This window comes from Opisthorchis viverrini (assembly GCF_000715545.1).
Source record: "Opisthorchis viverrini unplaced genomic scaffold opera_v5_69, whole genome shotgun sequence".
NCBI lineage: Eukaryota > Metazoa > Platyhelminthes > Trematoda > Opisthorchiida > Opisthorchiidae > Opisthorchis > Opisthorchis viverrini.
In genome coordinates, this window is record NW_008751725.1 from 124,383 (window position 1) to 142,039 (window position 17,657).

The 17,657-nt window shown below is 45.8% G+C and overlaps 2 protein-coding genes across 2 annotated transcripts in view; one reads left to right on the forward strand and one right to left on the reverse strand.

The window, feature by feature from the left end:
• Positions 1–3,468, forward strand: part of T265_04268 (hypothetical protein) — a gene marked incomplete at both ends in the record, with an annotated part of 13,253 nt that extends 9,785 nt beyond the window's left edge. The window contains 2 exons of the mRNA XM_009168967.1: positions 1,198–1,349; positions 3,375–3,468. Coding sequence (XP_009167231.1) covers positions 1,198–1,349; positions 3,375–3,468 — 246 coding nt within the window. The remainder of the gene's footprint in view (positions 1–1,197; positions 1,350–3,374) is intronic.
• Positions 1–13,839, reverse strand: part of T265_04269 (hypothetical protein) — a gene marked incomplete at both ends in the record, with an annotated part of 37,104 nt that extends 23,265 nt beyond the window's left edge. The window contains 2 exons of the mRNA XM_009168968.1: positions 9,867–10,001; positions 11,026–13,839. Of these exons, the coding sequence (XP_009167232.1) occupies positions 9,867–10,001; positions 11,026–13,839 (2,949 nt within the window). The remainder of the gene's footprint in view (positions 1–9,866; positions 10,002–11,025) is intronic.
• Positions 13,840–17,657: the final 3,818 nt, after the last annotated feature.

The window sequence follows — 17,657 nt, forward strand, 5'->3', positions numbered from 1 at the left end:
ATTGCGACCCTGTTGTCAGGGAGGAACTGTCTGAGAGGGAAGGGATATAACTGGGACGGATAACACACCACAAAATCAACCGTGTGCTCCTAGATAGTAGACATGCTCGGGTAGGTGTCTGGAACCGAGTTGTAGAGTCAACATACCATATTGTTCTGTTCAAGTCAGTTAGGAGTGGATTGAACCATGTTTTACTTAACGAGTAACTAGTCCAAAGGAGGCATTTTCGGATTTTCAACGCAACATAACCATTGGTGCTGATCTTTCTAAAAGAACGATGACTTTTGACACACGCAACGCATTCACAGTTCGATTATTAACTTAGCTAAGCTGTACAAGGGAATAGATACAACAATCAGTCCACATAAGGTATATAGAGTGACGGATGCATGCAAGCCAAAAGCCATGGCTGTATCTGGTTAACGATGAATTTCGGGCCTCTGCTGTGGTGCATATTCATTTTTTCATGACATCTCACGACCGATGCTGTGTACTGGTCAGAAATCAGTCGATCGGTTTGTATGCATCTTACTGGATCTTAAACTTCAACCGGTGCCAACATACAACTGCACTAATTCAAACTCACCCCCCACACACACACACACTTCAGCGACATTGTAGTTTGAATTACACGTCACTTTAGCGATACCATGAACGGAGGTTAGGTGTTGTGGGGTATCCGAATTGCGCCACCTGATCAACCACCAGTAAACTGAGCTCTGTATGAACTGAGTTGCCCTATTGCGCACCGGAAGTTCTTGAGATTAGAGCTATATCCTCTTATTGAACAGAGGATGGCTATTTCTCGATAAAATATGTCTTCCAAAGAACCGAGGCTGTAGAAGTTTCCAGCACTAGCACAAACCATAGAAAAAGAGAGTTAGCAATTCGACCGGTGCCAGTGCTTATGGAAGTGGACAGACAAACAACACAGAGAAGATTGTATACAGGTATCCAGTCAAGCATGGAATCTTGACCCCGCGAGTGGAGGGGTACACCAACACGGGAGCAACCATCTGTGGCAGCTGAACAAGCACCTGAAGTTCGCAGTCAATAGCGGATAGACAACGAAGTTGCCGTAGGCTCAATTACTATACCTGAAACTCGTATTCAAGTTCCGAAAGTGCAACAAAAATATCTCGGTAAAGCATCGAGAGTACGGGTACAAGCGGCTTGTTTAAGGGTTCGAACGTTAAGAGCTGCAATAACTGTTCAGCTGTAACACCCTTTCGGTGCCTAGTTGCCATGCCACCCGAAGGAAGCACGAGAGCTTGGGCTGCCAGTTTGTCAAGCCTAGAAAGGGAACTCGAGAGGCAGAGGTCGGGTTCGAACCACGGAACTTCTGGTCAGTAAGTCGGTACCTTAACCACTGAGTTATATCGAGAGTGATAGGACCAGGGAATCAGCACCCAGCATCTCATTTTTGTTAGCCCCGCATTAAAAGTCAAAAAGGCAACGCATGAGCGGAACATATGAGACCCTATTGATTGCGCTTCGATTCACGGGGTCTGGGTGCGAAGTTTTCGGCATTCATTCAAAACCTACTGATAGCATCAGCTTGGAATAGGTAGTAAGCGCCACTGACTCAGTTAAGGCACACGTCGTTCGATCTACTAGCTCGGTCATCTTGTGAAAGACACATATACCACCATACAAGGGGCAAAGGGACTAAAAGGTCCAGCTGCTCCGATAGCTAATGGGGGAAATGATACTACTCCAGACCGACTTAGCAATGGAGACTGCTACAATCCCAAGTGAGTAAGTCAAGCCAAAGAGATCGAGACAATTCAGCAGTTAGGGGATGAAAATACCGGGCGGATGGTGCATGGTTCGAACTCAACCTTGGCTGTTCGATTGCTCCCGTCTGGCCGGGAGTAACTTGAAAGTACCTCAGCTCTTTCCAGTTGCATGACAGCATGCACCGAAAGGGTGCCGCAGCTGAACCCTCATTCCTTATTCTTTCATTGAAACGAGGTTACACGTCCACTGCGCCATTTATTGTTTCTTGCAACGTTCGCCTCTGACAGCTATCAAAATTGTCTTTTCTAATTTTGGAAGGCCTTACTACGAAACTACCGGGTCATTAAATAACGTAGAAGCCCGTTTAGTCTCAGAGGAGCCAGGCGACCACCCATCACTTCTCCAACCCTTACGGACGTGTTCCGAGGACCCAAGTTCTTCTCATGGATAGTACCCCTGAAGATGAGTATGTTAACCGTCTGCCTCATCCAATATAGTGCGACCATTGACGTCGCTGACGGCAAATCAAAAGATCACTCGTTGAACGCTACCTCCCCTGGTGCGGCTGCTTTGTGGTAGTAACTAAAGGCATCAGTTAGGATTGAGGAATTCACTACCAGCAGTTTATGAACAGTCTCGGTTTCAGACACACAAACGGCAGCTCACCATCCAGTCGCTAAAGGAGCGATTGAGTTGGATTCGGCTTCTCCTGGTCCACAGCAACCAATCGTGTCGAGCCTCTTCTGCTGGTCATTCTAGTTCTGAGGAACACCGTAAAACCCAACCTTCAAAAGTGTACAGTTGAAGCTGTTTTGTGTCTGCTTCCTCTGACCATCTGGCGAACTAGCCTCCCAAAAGCCGTTTATTTCCAACTACCTATGAGAATATCTTCATGGACTCAAGCTAGCTTCACCTCACATATTGCATACAAGCGCTTGTGAGAGCTGACAGCACGTAGCCATCATTTCAGCCCCTTACACTAGACCTCACCGTGTCCTTCATAGAACGGAGGTATGTTGCCGTTGGTAAGGACGGAGGAAGCGCAGTCAGCGTTTTTGAAACAAACCGACACACCAGGCGTCATACACAACGCACCAATGTCAGACCCAATCGCCCCTTCACCAACCTCCATTTCGTCCAAGCTCCAGAGGAGATACCATGGACAAACAACTCGTCCAGCACTACGACTCACCACACGTGCTTGCGTTGTATATACCATTTTCTACGGTTCGCGCAACATGTCTTTTGAGGCCAGAAGAGATTTTTTAATGAGAAAGAAGCCTGCCCTTTTCTAGTGGGTATCTGACTGCTTTTATCCTAGCGAGTCCTTCTTTCACAGGGACAGTAGGACAAGCTCTACAAAAGCGCCTCAGTCTTTAGCCAACCGGTTATTACCTTGGTAGTTTGGCAGGATGTTAACGTCGCCTGTCTATCCTCCAACCTGAAACAACTGCTTGGACCCCGGTGCGCTCCACTTAGCTAAAATCCTTGGGTTTTGGTTGCATCATTAACTGCCGATTCTAGAAGCTTCTCTATCCTCCCGGTCCACGTGTGTTTCGGGCCTCCTTGTAGGATAAGTTAAGCCACAACGTTGTTGTAGAGCAAACTACCGGTAGTTGTGCCATTTTCTCCAGCCTAAAACCTAATAGTGCCATATATACATGCACGTGTATGAGTTTTCTGTGCTCCTCAATTGAGATACGGATAACTCAATGGATAAGGCGCTGACTTGTTGATCGGAAGGTACATGGTTCGAATCGAACCTCGGCACCTCGACTGGTCCCATCTAGGGTTGGGTGACCTGGCAGCAAATCAGCCCTCGTACCTACTTGGGTGGCACGGTATCTAGGCACCGAAAGGATGTTACAGTTGAACTATTATTTCTTTGTAGTCATCACTCGACAGATAGTTTCGATACATCAAAAAGGGATAAATCATCTTAAAACATAAGGACTTGCCGTCATCTTTCAGTTCTCATACTAGTTTCTCTTAATTTCCTCAAAATACTCCATTCACCCGGAAGCCCACTACGACGCAGTCAACGTAACCTGATACCGCCATTACCTCAGTGAGTGACTTTAAACGCCTGGTACGGGCTGACTTCAGTCATTTCTGTCCCTACCATGCAGTTACATCACAATCTTACTCTCTCCAGCACTTTGGACTGGGTCGAAACCTAGGAACAATTGTCCTTTGTGTGCCTGGCCGAAGGAACTTCTTTGAGTGGCTTCAGTATTCATGGGGATTGGATATAGCGAGGTCAGGAAACAAAGGAGCCAATCAGATGCATAGCCACAACTGTTTGGTGATCTGACTGCTTGTCGACTGAATACCAGATTTTTTTCGGCTACCTGGCTATGCAGCCCAACATGCAAGCCATGGCCACTGTAGTCCACAGAACCACCGGGGCAAGAGAGGGACCCACTAAATGACGCGCACGTACCAACAATTCCACAATTCCACAAATTTCTCCCGTGTTTTCGGTATTTGTATTTTGAATAGCCCCCATCATCCGTACGTCGACCGTGGTTCCATTACTATTGTCGTTAAGACTGGGGTGTTATCCGTCCTGACTAGAATAACATTGAATAATCTTCAGCTGTAACATTCTTTCGGCACCTAGCCACCATCCAACCCGAATGAAGCACGAGGGCTGAGATGCAGTCAGGTTTTCCAACGCGAGACAGACACAGTCGAGGTGCTGAAGTGGGGCTCAAACCACAAAACTTCCGGTCAGTGAATTCGCGCTCTAACCACTGAGTTTTTTTCGAGGTCCTGTCTGAAATACACCTCACTTCCGGGTAGTTGTTCATTCATTACAACTATGTAGCTTACTGGATAGTGTTGTCATCTTACATGTTCGTCTGCTTGGCCCGGTTGGGGTGCTGAAGGTGTATCATTAGTGGTGCTCCTGAGCTACCTTTCCTTGTATTTAGGAGTCTGGATTGCATCTCTAACTAGATCATCCGTATTGTCTTCAGTCTATTCAAGGAAAGGACTGTAGATTTCGCAGACGCCATCCACAGGCGATCATCAGCTCCTATTATCACGAAAATGAAATGCCACAGCACAATGCAATGTGACTAAGTGCTCATCATGGATGAATTAGGCCATAAAAGCTGACCTTGAAGTGGAAAACAGCCACAGAAAATCAACCAGCTGTAAATCTCCTACACGCATTGTTTCGCACACCACTGACCGCACTCATTCTGATATCAGAAGTTTGAGTGTAGCGAGAAAATGCTTGCCACCAAGAATATCTTAACCACCGCGGGGTCATCAAAATGCAGCGTGTTTGTGACGCCCACTACCGAAGATATCAGAAGGTACCTATCTTACGCAGGGGAAGGGACCTTGATAAAGGTACGTGATAGATAGGGGACACCATCTACCGCAGACAGCCAAGCCGTCAACGTCCTAGCACTGAAGGCTGTAAAAGGCACCTTACGGACTCCTGAGTGTTGGCTGAGGCCTTCAGAGAGACTTTCCCAGTATTTTCAGGGTCACCATTTTAATGACAAATGTGTGACATTTCGGCTCACCCGTAGATAACTGTCGGTTCCAGGTCACTGACCGGACCGCCAAGCTTCAGACGCGGTAATTCTGCCGACATCCGGACAACCCGCTCAATATTTTTCAATTCAAATGACGACTTTCAAAAGTCTAGCCAATCTCCGAATAAAGTGCTAAAGTATGGACGAGGCCTGAACATCATACCGTCGCATAGGGCCTACCTTGAAGATTAACCCCAATGGGCTTGTCAAGATTAAAGTGAAGTTGGAGAACGTGATCCGTCTGAAATTCATTAGACCAACGAATGTCTTTTGGGCACCGCCGGAAACAGGTAGTCGACGGCCCTGTATCAGCAAGAGTTAACAGCAAGATAGATATGGTGCGTGTCTGTCTACTGCCGCTGAAGCGGATATTACCAAGATAGCGGTGAGCACACTGCACGATCTTTTGAGCTCCTTGAAATGTCTTTTGGTCTGAAAAACGCTACTAAGACCTTTCAGCGTTTTATACACGGCGTTTGTCAACGCCTGGGTTTGTCCGATCCAGTGGTCGATGGTATCTTAACTGTTTTCAAACATCAACCTACGTCAGTCTGCAGCGTTCCGCGACAGCCCAGGTATCTGCAAAAAACAGGGTTCCAAGGCAGTACAGCTCCGGCTCTTATCAGGAGACGCCAGTTTAGTTTGCAGTACAGCTCCGGCTCTTATCAGGAGACACCAGTTTAGTCAGTACGAAAGGTCACATGTTATTGATTTAGACAATGATTACAGTAACGGAAGAACGGACGCGCTGTACACAAGAGAAAACATGCTAAAACTCGTTCAGATGTAGCATGCTTTAAGTGGCAAACTGCCATGCCACCAGAAGGAAGTACAGGGGCTGGGATACTATCAGTTTCCCAAGCGTTAACAGGGGGAGTCGAGGCTAAGGTCGGGTTCGAACTACGGACCTTCCGGTCAGTGACTTCGCGCTCTAACCACTGAGCCAACATGTAACGACCGGTGGAAATTAACCGTACACTTTATTGATGAAATGTCCACTTTCTCGTGGGTGAATACAATCGATGGGCTCATAAGGAAGATGTCCGGACGAACGTCAGCGTGAAATGTATTCGCAGATGAACTGTAGGTTATAAAGGGACACGTGTAGCGGAGTTTGAATTGCTATTTCTGTACCCAATATTCTGGACATTCAGCAAACATCATACTGCGGCTCACGATTGCAGGTGCACCTTGCGGTTAACACAACTTGAAAAAATTTCTGTGGAGAGATACTAGGGTGATCCTGTGGAACAGCGAAATTACGAAATCAGTTTCGACAGACATGTATATTTTGATGACACGGTGACAATTAGGGATCGCGTCGTACGTAAACGCTCCACAGTTGAAGTCCCTAACTCAAAGTATGAGGAAGAAAGAGGACATTATTTGGTTCCGGGCAGTAAATGCACTTTGAGAACTGTGCACGAATTCAACATAGAAAGTCAATAATAAAAAACGACCACAATCGTTCAGCTGTAGCACCCTTTCGGTGCCTACTGCCATGCCCTTGAAAAAATTTCTGTGGAGAGATACTAGGGTGATCCTGTGGAACAGCGAAATTACGAAATCAGTTTCGACAGACATGTATATTTTGATGACACGGTGACAATTAGGGATCGCGTCGTACGTAAACGCTCCACAGTTGAAGTCCCTAACTCAAAGTATGAGGAAGAAAGAGGACATTATTTGGTTCCGGGCAGTAAATGCACTTTGAGAACTGTGCACGAATTCAACATAGAAAGTCAATAATAAAAAACGACCACAATCGTTCAGCTGTAGCACCCTTTCGGTGCCTAGCTGCCATGCCACTCAATGTAGGCACGAGGGTTGGGATACTGCCAGGTCGCCCAAGCCTAGACAGGGATAGAAAGCCAATAAGACTAACAATTCTGGAGGGCGATGGTGAACTCACTACAGACCCTAGACCTCATCCTAGCCACCCATCTCTCATGAGATTCCGTTGTTTCCTCTAGCTCCGTTGTTTTTTCTTACCAGTCACTACGTACTTGCGTTTGCTTTCCACCATCTCCTACAATCAATTAGTCGGCTAGCTATAAACCGTGTACCACATGCACACTTCAGCTGCTACAGTTTCGACTACCAGAAAGCGGGAGTGTGCCGGAGGTACGGTACGTTCAGTTAATTCGGTAATTGGTACGACAGTGAAGCATCGGTGTTGAACACTGATGTCATGCTGTCGGTGACGATGAGGATGGTGATCGGGAATCGGGTAGCTACGCATTGAAGGCAATAACTCCTACACATTTCGGTATCACCGTCGTTTGGTGCTGCGATTTCCTTAAAAGAATGATAATGGGCACCATGACCCATTTATACCCCTTTTTAAATCTAGCAATCCTTCAAACCATCTTGACCATCTGTTTCCTGGACTATAAAAGCCGACATCCCCATCCCTCTCCTTCACCTCGTTCGGACTGTTATTGCTAGTAATCCACGGACTGTCACTATCGACACGGTTAGGTTCGACAGCCTCAAGGCCGAGAAATAGTCCGGTACATCTGCCAGAAGTCGATACTTCTGAAGTCCTACAGAAGCAGTCAGTTGGAACGTGTGTTCTGCCTCCCGTCTACACATCGCCGACAAGAATAAACCGTGAGCCAGCTCTCTTAAGGCCGAAAGACTCGCAGCATTTTCCTCAAACTCCTGTTCCTCCCTACTTTATGTCCCAGTCCATCCCGCAAAGCCAAATTATCTTCCGTTATTTACCATTTCATCTAGGGCTATTCGCGGTTACCTAATGCCGCTACAAATCTCCTGGTGTGAATGACATTTCTCTCCGTATCTAAGCTCCAGGTACCTTCTCGGGTCCATTACATTGTTCTTCTCGTTCATCCTCGATTGCCTATCGTGTTTCTGGTTATTCCAGCGCTTTTGTAGAGGACTCAATCCTACAGATTCCTGAATTACTTTCCTCAAGGATTTGCCTCATCTGAGAGTGACGACCGCGTTCACCTTTCTAGTGCATAGCTGCCCGGCCGGTCGAAGGAAGTCCGAGTGCTGGGATACTGCCAGGGTGCCCAAGCCTAGACAGAAGAAGTCGAGATGCAGCGGTTCGGTTCGAACCACGGACCTTTCGATCAGTAAATTTGTGCTCTAACCACTTGAGCTATCTCGCCCCCCGGCCGATTTCACGAACATTCGTGCCTGGGGGGCGTTGAACTATGCTATATTTGATCCTCCGAAATCTAATCACGCTCCTCTCTGCTACTACCGTTTCTATGACTACCTCCCACTGTTTATTGATTCAAGCCCACTATATCAATCATCCAGATGTTCGCTTCTCGATCTCCACTTTGTAAACAATCCCAATTTGCCATCAAATGTGGAATTAGTTGCGAACGAGATATCCAGAAATCTGGATTTCCTTTTTCACTCTTGCAAATATTGTCCCACTACCGAACTACTCTTGTAAAGTGCCAGCTTCGTCCTCCCCCTACGGAACGCCACTACCCCACACTGTGCGCTAATCATCCACATCTTATACTCCTACATAGTAAAGGATGAAGAGCTCTGCATCGAAGACCACCCCTTCAACAATCCACAAATCACCCACGTCACCATCGGGATGCAGCGCCAGTATCACGGTAACTCCACTGACTCGCCTCTCTCGTTCCCCTCCCACGATCATCCAGTCGACCGACGCGCCTACGCTCCTCTAGTCATCTATATCAAGTGTCAGTCTGTCGCTACGGAATCGGTCACTTTTGGAATTCCTCCCTTTCTGCTCTCCAACCTTATACATTCCTTAAATTTTCCTTTGTCCAAGTCTCCATGGTTCGCCATTCTTCACTGGTTATTCATGCTTACAGCCAATTTAATGACCATCAATCTTTAGATCATTCCTTCCCCCCCTGAACCAATTTTGAGTAGCAAAAAAGCTCGATCCCACATCTTCAGAGAAATACCATATTCCAGCAGTATCGATCTGAGCTAGCTCAATACCCATAATAATTAAGTGGATGAGATGTAGCAATATTCAAGAGCCACGCTCGCAGCATTCGAATTCGCCCGCCCGAAGTTTCTTACGCGATCTCCACCAGTGGACATATTTAAAACCAGCCCTCCTGATAGACACCATAAGACCAAAAAAGCCTGTAGCTTAACAGAAACCCTCCAACGGCGAAAAACACGATGCCCAAGGAGGAACTGAGAGCTCTGGTAGACAGCGAAAGATCTGGGGGAATGTTTTTACCACCGGATTCAGGGTAAAAATGGCATCAGATCGTCTGCCAATGGTCGAATTTACAATGCTGTCATGTGTACCTTATTTTATGTAGGTCCGAAACTTAGTCTCTATGAGCCGAGGACATTGAATCTCGAACGCATAATGTACTCCTTTCTAACTTTGAATGGTTGAATGCCTAACTGCATTAAGGCTAAGCTGGCGCTTACAGACACATCTAGAAATCGATTTCAAGGAAACATCTATGATAGAACCGATATACATGGGAACACTTGAAAACAAACATCAGAAAATAGGTAAGTGGATAAGAAATAAACTAGTTGTTCTGTGCTGAATTGCATCGCACAAAAACCAAGATAGCGACTCACCCTCCAGAACGATTCAACTGAGGACGAGCTGGAGGCATCGAGAGCTGCCTGCACGACACAAGAGCCTAACTTGGCAAGCGACGCGACCATCCTCTGGAGGATGAAGCGGCTTCTGACTGCGTCGCTCCATTGGCCCTGTTATTGACGGTCGATAAGTCTAGCCAATCAGATTATAGTAAATCCTCAAAGCCTATTGGTTGGTTTCCATGCCGAGACAGACGCCAAGGCAGGGTACACGACGAGGGTTGGTCAACCCATGGGTGAGTCATTCACGCGGCATGATCTGGACGCCGTGGCACCAAGCCTGTCACGTTGTCCACTATCGCCCTATCCAATGTGCAAGCCCTCCAGAACAGGGATTACTCAAACATAGTTTATCGAAATGAACGGTGAAATTCATTTGGGAAGTACAATTAGAAGCAGTAAAATATGTACAATCATATGGAACCGATTAAAATAACGCTGTCACGTGACATACAGTAACGTATTTTGAGACGAAAATATAAACTGAGGAGTCCATCAGTGACGCATCCAGGTGCATAAGCGGATACCAGGAGGGAAAGTCCATTCTGGAAACTGACATTGCACGGAAACAGTAAGGCAGTGTGAAATCGGTATGGATCACCCCAACTCACATCTAGGAAATCGGTCAAACGACCTTGTTTCTGGGCCGCCCTTCTCGACCAGGCTTGAAACCCAAGTTGATCGCTGAGACTCGTTTAGGTTCTGATGGACCGGTGCGGATAGCCGCCGAGTTTAGTAATGTTACAGCGAAGCTCCACTAGACTTCAAGGTGACAGTAGTGGGCGACTAAGGTTAACGAATCCAAAGTAGGATCAGGACAAAATCATCAATTTTTACTGTTACCGCTTTGGGCTACCTAAGCGTGCACTACAAAATCCAAAAAGTGAAGTTAATGAAACAACTGAGGAAGTTCTCAAGCAACTGTGCTAGCACTTAACTGGTGATCAACTCAGGTTTGCATTGGCATGCAAATGAAAACTGAAGTACCCGTAACAAAATTAACCGAACGATAGGCTGCGCACATGTTCGGGTTCTCAAAATGAGCAAAAAGAATTGTGAACTTCACAGTTAATTTGGCTGAAAACACAAAATAATGAAAACCACAGCACCAGCAATGATGGCATTACTGAAGTACCTCCTGTCCCGCAATTAGCGATGGAGTGCAGTCAGCTCCTGTTGCCGGATTCTTGACAGTGCAACAATTCTTTTTAATCGGAGGTCGCTGCTTTTCTTGTTGGTTAGCCATTAGTGTAAGGTTGGTAGCAGGCGATTTCATTGATAATGCACCGGAGAACGAATCCGACAGTTCCGTTGGAGGTTCACCACTAGGGTTAGCCGGAATAAGAGTCTTGTAACTTTTTCCACTTACGGCGTTTTCAGATGTCGCGCGTGGTGCTGACAGTTGCACTGGGGCTCCAGTGTTTGGAAATTGCACCAAAAGTGGTTTGTTTGGCTGCGGACTAGACGTTCCGAAGCCTGGCTGCGAGGAAGCCGACCGCAAGCCGAGCGGTGATGTTTTTTGTTGCTGGACTTGACTTTGTTGTTGGGTATGCGCTACTTGTGGCTGCTGATTATGGCTAGTGACTGCCGGCACTCCAGGTGAAGTGCCACCAGTGTATCGCGAATTCAAGTTAGTGGTGACCTCTGCGTTCATCTGCGTCAAAGGGGGCTGCACATGTTGTATAGTGTTTAGTCCAGACAGGGCACCTGTAGGCATTGGACTAACTGCTTGCGGTGGCGTGTTGGACGACGATGGTCTCAGCTTGGAGTTTGGTGTGGTTTTAAATGATACCTGTAGCACTCGGTTCCCAAGGGCGAAACCATTCAGTGAGTGTATGGCAAGGAGAGCTTCTTCATAATTGCTCATTGTGACAAACCCAAATCCTTTGCATTTGTTGCTGGTAGGATCGCGGATTATTTTGACTGTTTGGACTGCACCAAAGGGTCCAAACAGTTGCCACAGATTAGCTTCTTCAGTTTCTGGCGCAAGATTATAGACAAAAATGCACCATCCGGTAGCAGTCAACGCTCCTGAGCTCGCGGCTACCGCTGGAGCCAGTAATGGGTTGACCACAGCAGCTGCACTTGCCATCGCTGGTAAAAAGTCGGCCGGTGTTGATCCTGGAGACCCAGCACCACCAGTTAACGCATTGGAATATTTCAACCTATTCGAAATAGAGGCAATTTGTTGAAGCGGATTGAGTAACCCCGCAGCAGCTACTGCCGTGGCTGCAGCCGTTGCAGCTGTCCTCGACGGTGGCGTTACGACAGAAGCAGCAACAGACTGAAGTTGAGCAGCCTGCTTCAACAAGGCGAGACTTAGACTATCATGTCGAATCGAATTTGGTGAGTTGGCGAATTTTACCGTGATTGGTTCACTCGGTACACCATTCGGGTGTTCTGGTGGAGCTTGGTACCCATTCAAACGTCGGATAGCCAACTCAGCTTCGTGTCTTTGGTCAAAACGAATAAAAGCAACACCTCTGGAGAGTCCAGTTTTGTTGTCATACAGGATGCGTGCAGTGATGATCCGACCACATTGTTTAAACAAATCTTCCAATTCTGTCTGGGTCATCTTCTTTGGCAATCCACAGATGTAAAGGTTTGCTCCTTTGATTGACTCTGAACTGGGACGAGCCAAAGAAACCTTGATTGTCTTATTCTGAAGCCGGAGACCATTCAACGTTCGTATAGCTTTTTCAGCATCAGCTGCACGAATGTACTTTACGAAGGCATAGCCCAAACTCTCGCCGGTCGCTTTTTCTCGTACCAACTTGCAACTCTCAACTTCGCCTATGCTAGAGAAAAGTGCCTTCACTTCTTCTTGAGACATGAACGGTGGAAGATAATTGACAATTAAGTTCGTTTTGTTGGCGTTATCCCCAGCATAATTTGGATTTGCCACGTTTTCCGTCGGTGATGTTGGTTGCATACCTGATGGCAACCATTCACTGTTGGGCATCGGACTTGATGCACGAACCAAATAATTGTTTGATCCCCTGGGTTGACGCGCATCGAATCCGTTCACGTTTACGGGCACCTTTCTAGCATTCAGCACATTTCGTCGGCCAAACGCCCCGTTGCACTGACCCATCAAGTATGGATCAGCTGGTCCGTAGTGCTGTTGCATTTCATGAGAGCACCCATCTTCGTTCGAGTAGTATACGTAATTGTCTTCAATGGCCGATGAGTCTTGTGATTTCATTGGTGATGAAGGACAAACACCCTGGGAATAAATATCACCCGCTTTGTGGGTATGTAGGTATGATGCACCATTCAATATTTTGAAATCAGCCGTCGGCGCTGACTTGCTATCCATGATACAAACGGAGTCTTTCTTTATTCCAAATTTTTCGGTCATTTCTTTCTGCTTCTGAAACATTGGGTACTTCTGCAATTCATCTATCACGGGTCTATTCAACTGGGTCTCTTTGGAAGGTGATTTCTTCATTGTGTGTGGCATAGGGGAACCTGGAACAACTTTATCCGCATTGTCGGAGCAAGGCGAGATCGATGTCGAGTAGTTGGTAGAATCTGTGCTGGATTTCTCATGGCTATCCTTTTCTTCCACCTCTGGAACCCCAGTCAGATGCTTTGAACTTGGAATTGTTGGATGGTTCAAGCTAGATGCTGCATTGTTAATGTCCGAAGTTACTTCCTTCTGTTCCACTCCACAGGTTTTCCCAGGTGGGGCGTCATATTCGTGGACATCGTGGACGTCTACTGAGGCACTGTTCCGTACTTCATTGTTCATAAAATTTGGTTCTGCAGGATTACACAACATATTCACCGTGTTGTGAATTGTCTTACTCTCAGTACAGTGGTCGTCGCCTGTATCACCACAAGCGCGCTGGTCTTGTCCCGGTGCGCTTGAACTTTGCGGAGGAAAAATCGTAGTCGAAATGGTATTCCTCAATGTTCTGTCTTCAGTTCGGCTATCCTGAGACATTATTAAACGGCTGCCGCGTTCGGTCCTTTCACGGTGCCTTTCTGTACGGGGTCTTTAGCTTTCGAAAAGGATCCGATGACCTTTTCTTAGCAATGTTCGACCGGGCACAGACAGCCACTTAGTCACTAGAATTAAAATATCTGAGAAGTATACTTGATCACCTACCAGTTGGGTTCCAGATAATCCAAAAGTGTACGACGAATTTAGGGTATCAAAAGAGTGGATAAATTGACCGAAAAGGCACAAACTCTGCTACGGTACCAGCGTCATTTATGGACTGCCTAGTTTACCTGGCAGCGATCGATCGGAAAATTCAAAATCATCGATTGCTTCCCGCCCGCACTTACTAGCCAACTTGGCTCGTCTGGCAAGTTAGACGACTTAGGATGCCTTTTAGCCTGGATTTGCATGGCTTAATGTATATTTATATAACTGGATCCAAACTTCGCCATCTGTAAAAAAAGCTTCAGATTAATACTTTTACAGACACCGTTTGTGAATCCATTGCCCAATAGTATCTGCTTAAATAGAAACCAGAGACCAGTCGCATTCGCCTGACTCACTGAGAATACAAATGTGTCCAACGTGCCAGTTGTGCCCTGGACTAAATCTTGTTATTCATGACTTGACTTCTTAGTCACGGAAAAACTATTCCAAATTAGAACGCAGCATTCCCAATGGTCGGCAAGCTTCACAAGTCCCTTAATTGACTTAAACCCAAAGTTATTTCGTGAACCATTAAAAAACTATACTTTTATTTGGCACCTCCACTCCCGCTAAGATAAAGGTTACGTGCAGCTCAAGCGAGGTTTCTTCCGGATTAGAACCATATTTCGAAGATGGAAACCTCCTCATCTGGTTTTAATATAGTTGGTTTCCACATCCGTTTTTGGATTGTGCATTTATCCATCCATTTACTCATTCACTCCATTTCCCTCTCTCTTCCTCTTTCTGTCTCCTTTTTCATTCCTTTTGTTGATGTGCCCTCATTTGGATCTAACATACTTTTTTGGTTCGCACTTTTCTGTGGGTGTGTAGCGGTCACACTGCGATTAAGCACTGTTTTCGTAGCCTTGGTGTGTTTTCAATTAAACCTTGCGTCAACTGTGTAACAACCATGAGGAAATCAGCAACAGTGAAGGTTAATGATACTCTGACCATTCAGAAATTGGAACACTGAACAATGCGCTTCATCATCAGCGATAGTTAGGCGTTTGTAGAAATCGACGCAGGGATTCAAGCGTCACAGCTCATCAACAGCTGATTGTGTCACGTCCCGTGGATCTGTTGGACAGATCAAGGTGCAGTACTGATCCCAACCTGTCAGATTCCCTACAAGCTGCATGTACAACAGCACACATGTCTGTGTCTCTGAAGATGATTTTTCGTTTTTCTGAGACGAGGATAGAAAGGTACTGATCAAGATATTATCCAGACGCCAATCAGGATTACTACAAACTATATGCAGAGAGTTTGCAAACTGACCGAATACAAAGCTGTGGCGATGAAAAGTACTTTAAAAAGATCATGCAACTTCTCCACGATTATTCTCCATTCATGTGTTTTGTGTGCTTTGTTTTCGAGTAATATTCTTGAACATTACGTGCTTGTTTGTTTCGTTATTTATTCCTATCATTCAAAAGCTGAATAATGGCGGAACTTATCAGTGATCTCATTAGGTTGTCGAGGGGTGTAGAATGCAACTCATAGTGCAGTCGCCTCTCGGGTCATGTGACAGTTTCATCTGTCTGCTGCTTAATCAGAAATAACTCTAGTCACTGAAACATATTTGCAGGTGCACGGAAATATTTATTGATATTCTCACCAACTTTGTGGCAAGAATTTGTGGTGGTCCCCGTTATATCTTATAAAGGAGGATCCCAACCGCGTCAACCTACAGTACCCGTGCGACATGCAAACTCATATTTTCTCACTACTGCAAGTCTTTGTTATGATTTGTTTTATGTATGTGTCTGACTATAGTATAGCTGCTACGAAGCTATAAATCTTAGGTGGATAGAATTTATAAGAACGAAAGGCAGCGAGTTTCGAATATCGTCTAGTTGGAAAAAAGGTTGCCCTATTAGGGTAGCAAACATGTGAAGATCAGTCATAATTGGACACTTATTCATCGGAATGGTGAGTGCGTGCTATCTGTTAGCCGTCACAAAAAACCGCATTGGGTATGTTGGATGTACGCAGTTTCGCTCATGAATCCGTGAGCACTTATTTATAAGGCTGCCAATAGGAGTTCGCACGTACATTCTACCTACTGTAGTGAAACAAAGCCTGATAACTAAGTATGTGGAATTAGCTCTGATGAGGCTACGAGTGACAAAGGTGTTTGTGACACAAGTAGTACGTAAAAGAAACCCCTACCGGATCACTCTCATAGCTAACGAGGTCTCATTTACTCGGGTAGAAGGACGCGAGGATCAGTAAACATGTGAAAGCGCACCAACATCGATCATTGGATCTTCTGAAAGGCTAACGGGAATTGGGCCCATACGGCCAGGTGCTATGTCAGTTCCGGTGTACAGTATGCGCGTGAGTGAGGTCGGCGACCGAGACCGAATTCAGATGAATGCCTAGGACAAAATTGGTTAGCTCATTAGAACCTGACTAAGTTGTAGTTTACATTTCTCTACCACTTTGCATCCCAAACCACTGAGGTATCGCGACAGAAGTTCAAACATTCAGGGAAGACGTACACGTCCACTATGACGAATTCACTTAAGAGCTAAGAGTATTCCAAATAGTTGACTTTATTACGGCCACCATTACGTGATGAATGGCTTGTGAGCTGCAACTTGGATGAAGCATGAGTGAGACTGCGGACGATTACCATTTCCGACCCTTCTTTTGTCTATCTGCCTATCGTACGGTGATGGATCTGATTCGCATTGGAAACTCTGACTTATAGTGATTGAACTCATGGGAATTCTCAGGTAACTTATCTCTGTGAGTATATGATGTTAGTTCAAATTATTTGTAAGAAGGTCACCGAAATCCTTATTCTCTACTTGAAATTCGTCAGTCGCGCAACCGTAGATTCTACTGTAGCTAAGGTTTTGCCTTTTTGCACACATGGTGACCCCTTACGTCCGTGTCTAAAGTCAATGGGTTGAGTGTTGATAGATAAATAAGTCAGTAAGTCAGTATCTCTGCCACCACAGTGGTTGATCTCCTTTAAGAGGACAAACGATTATACGATAGCGCCCAAGTTGCGTGTGAATCCGCGTAGCTGTTGTCTGCCAGACTTACTTCTTAAGGTCCATCCAACGTTTGGCTGAAACACAGGGGCAGCAGTTTTGTTAATAATGAATTAGCATACCATGTTTATTTGAATGCAAAGACAGTTTCCAGTTACATTAGCGTTGGTCTAATCAAACACATGAGTTACACCACTACTTCACAAGAACTTTAAAATAGATGTGCCGCTGAAGCTAAGGTAGCCAAAGGAAAACCAGAATCAGTCATCCGGTCTAATGGATCAAGCGGGGTTCACCGAAGCTGAAGTTTATTATGGGGTGACCATAATGGACTTTTCCCCTTGGGAGTGTCTGCTTGTTTTATGATGCAATAGCTTTTCTATTTGGAGTGGACGTGTGCATTTCTCATCATTGAAGTGCGCCTTTACTCTTGACGTTTCGGTTTTATTTCGAATTTTCAAAAGCTCCTAGGTAAGATCCGTTCTCGGGATCTCCAGTTTATCGTGAAGTCGAACGGTGCAAAGTTCCCATAACTTGCACGGGGTCAACCTGGTTGACACTAGAATCGTGACAAAAGGTGCCACGTCAGTATGACAGGATTTGATC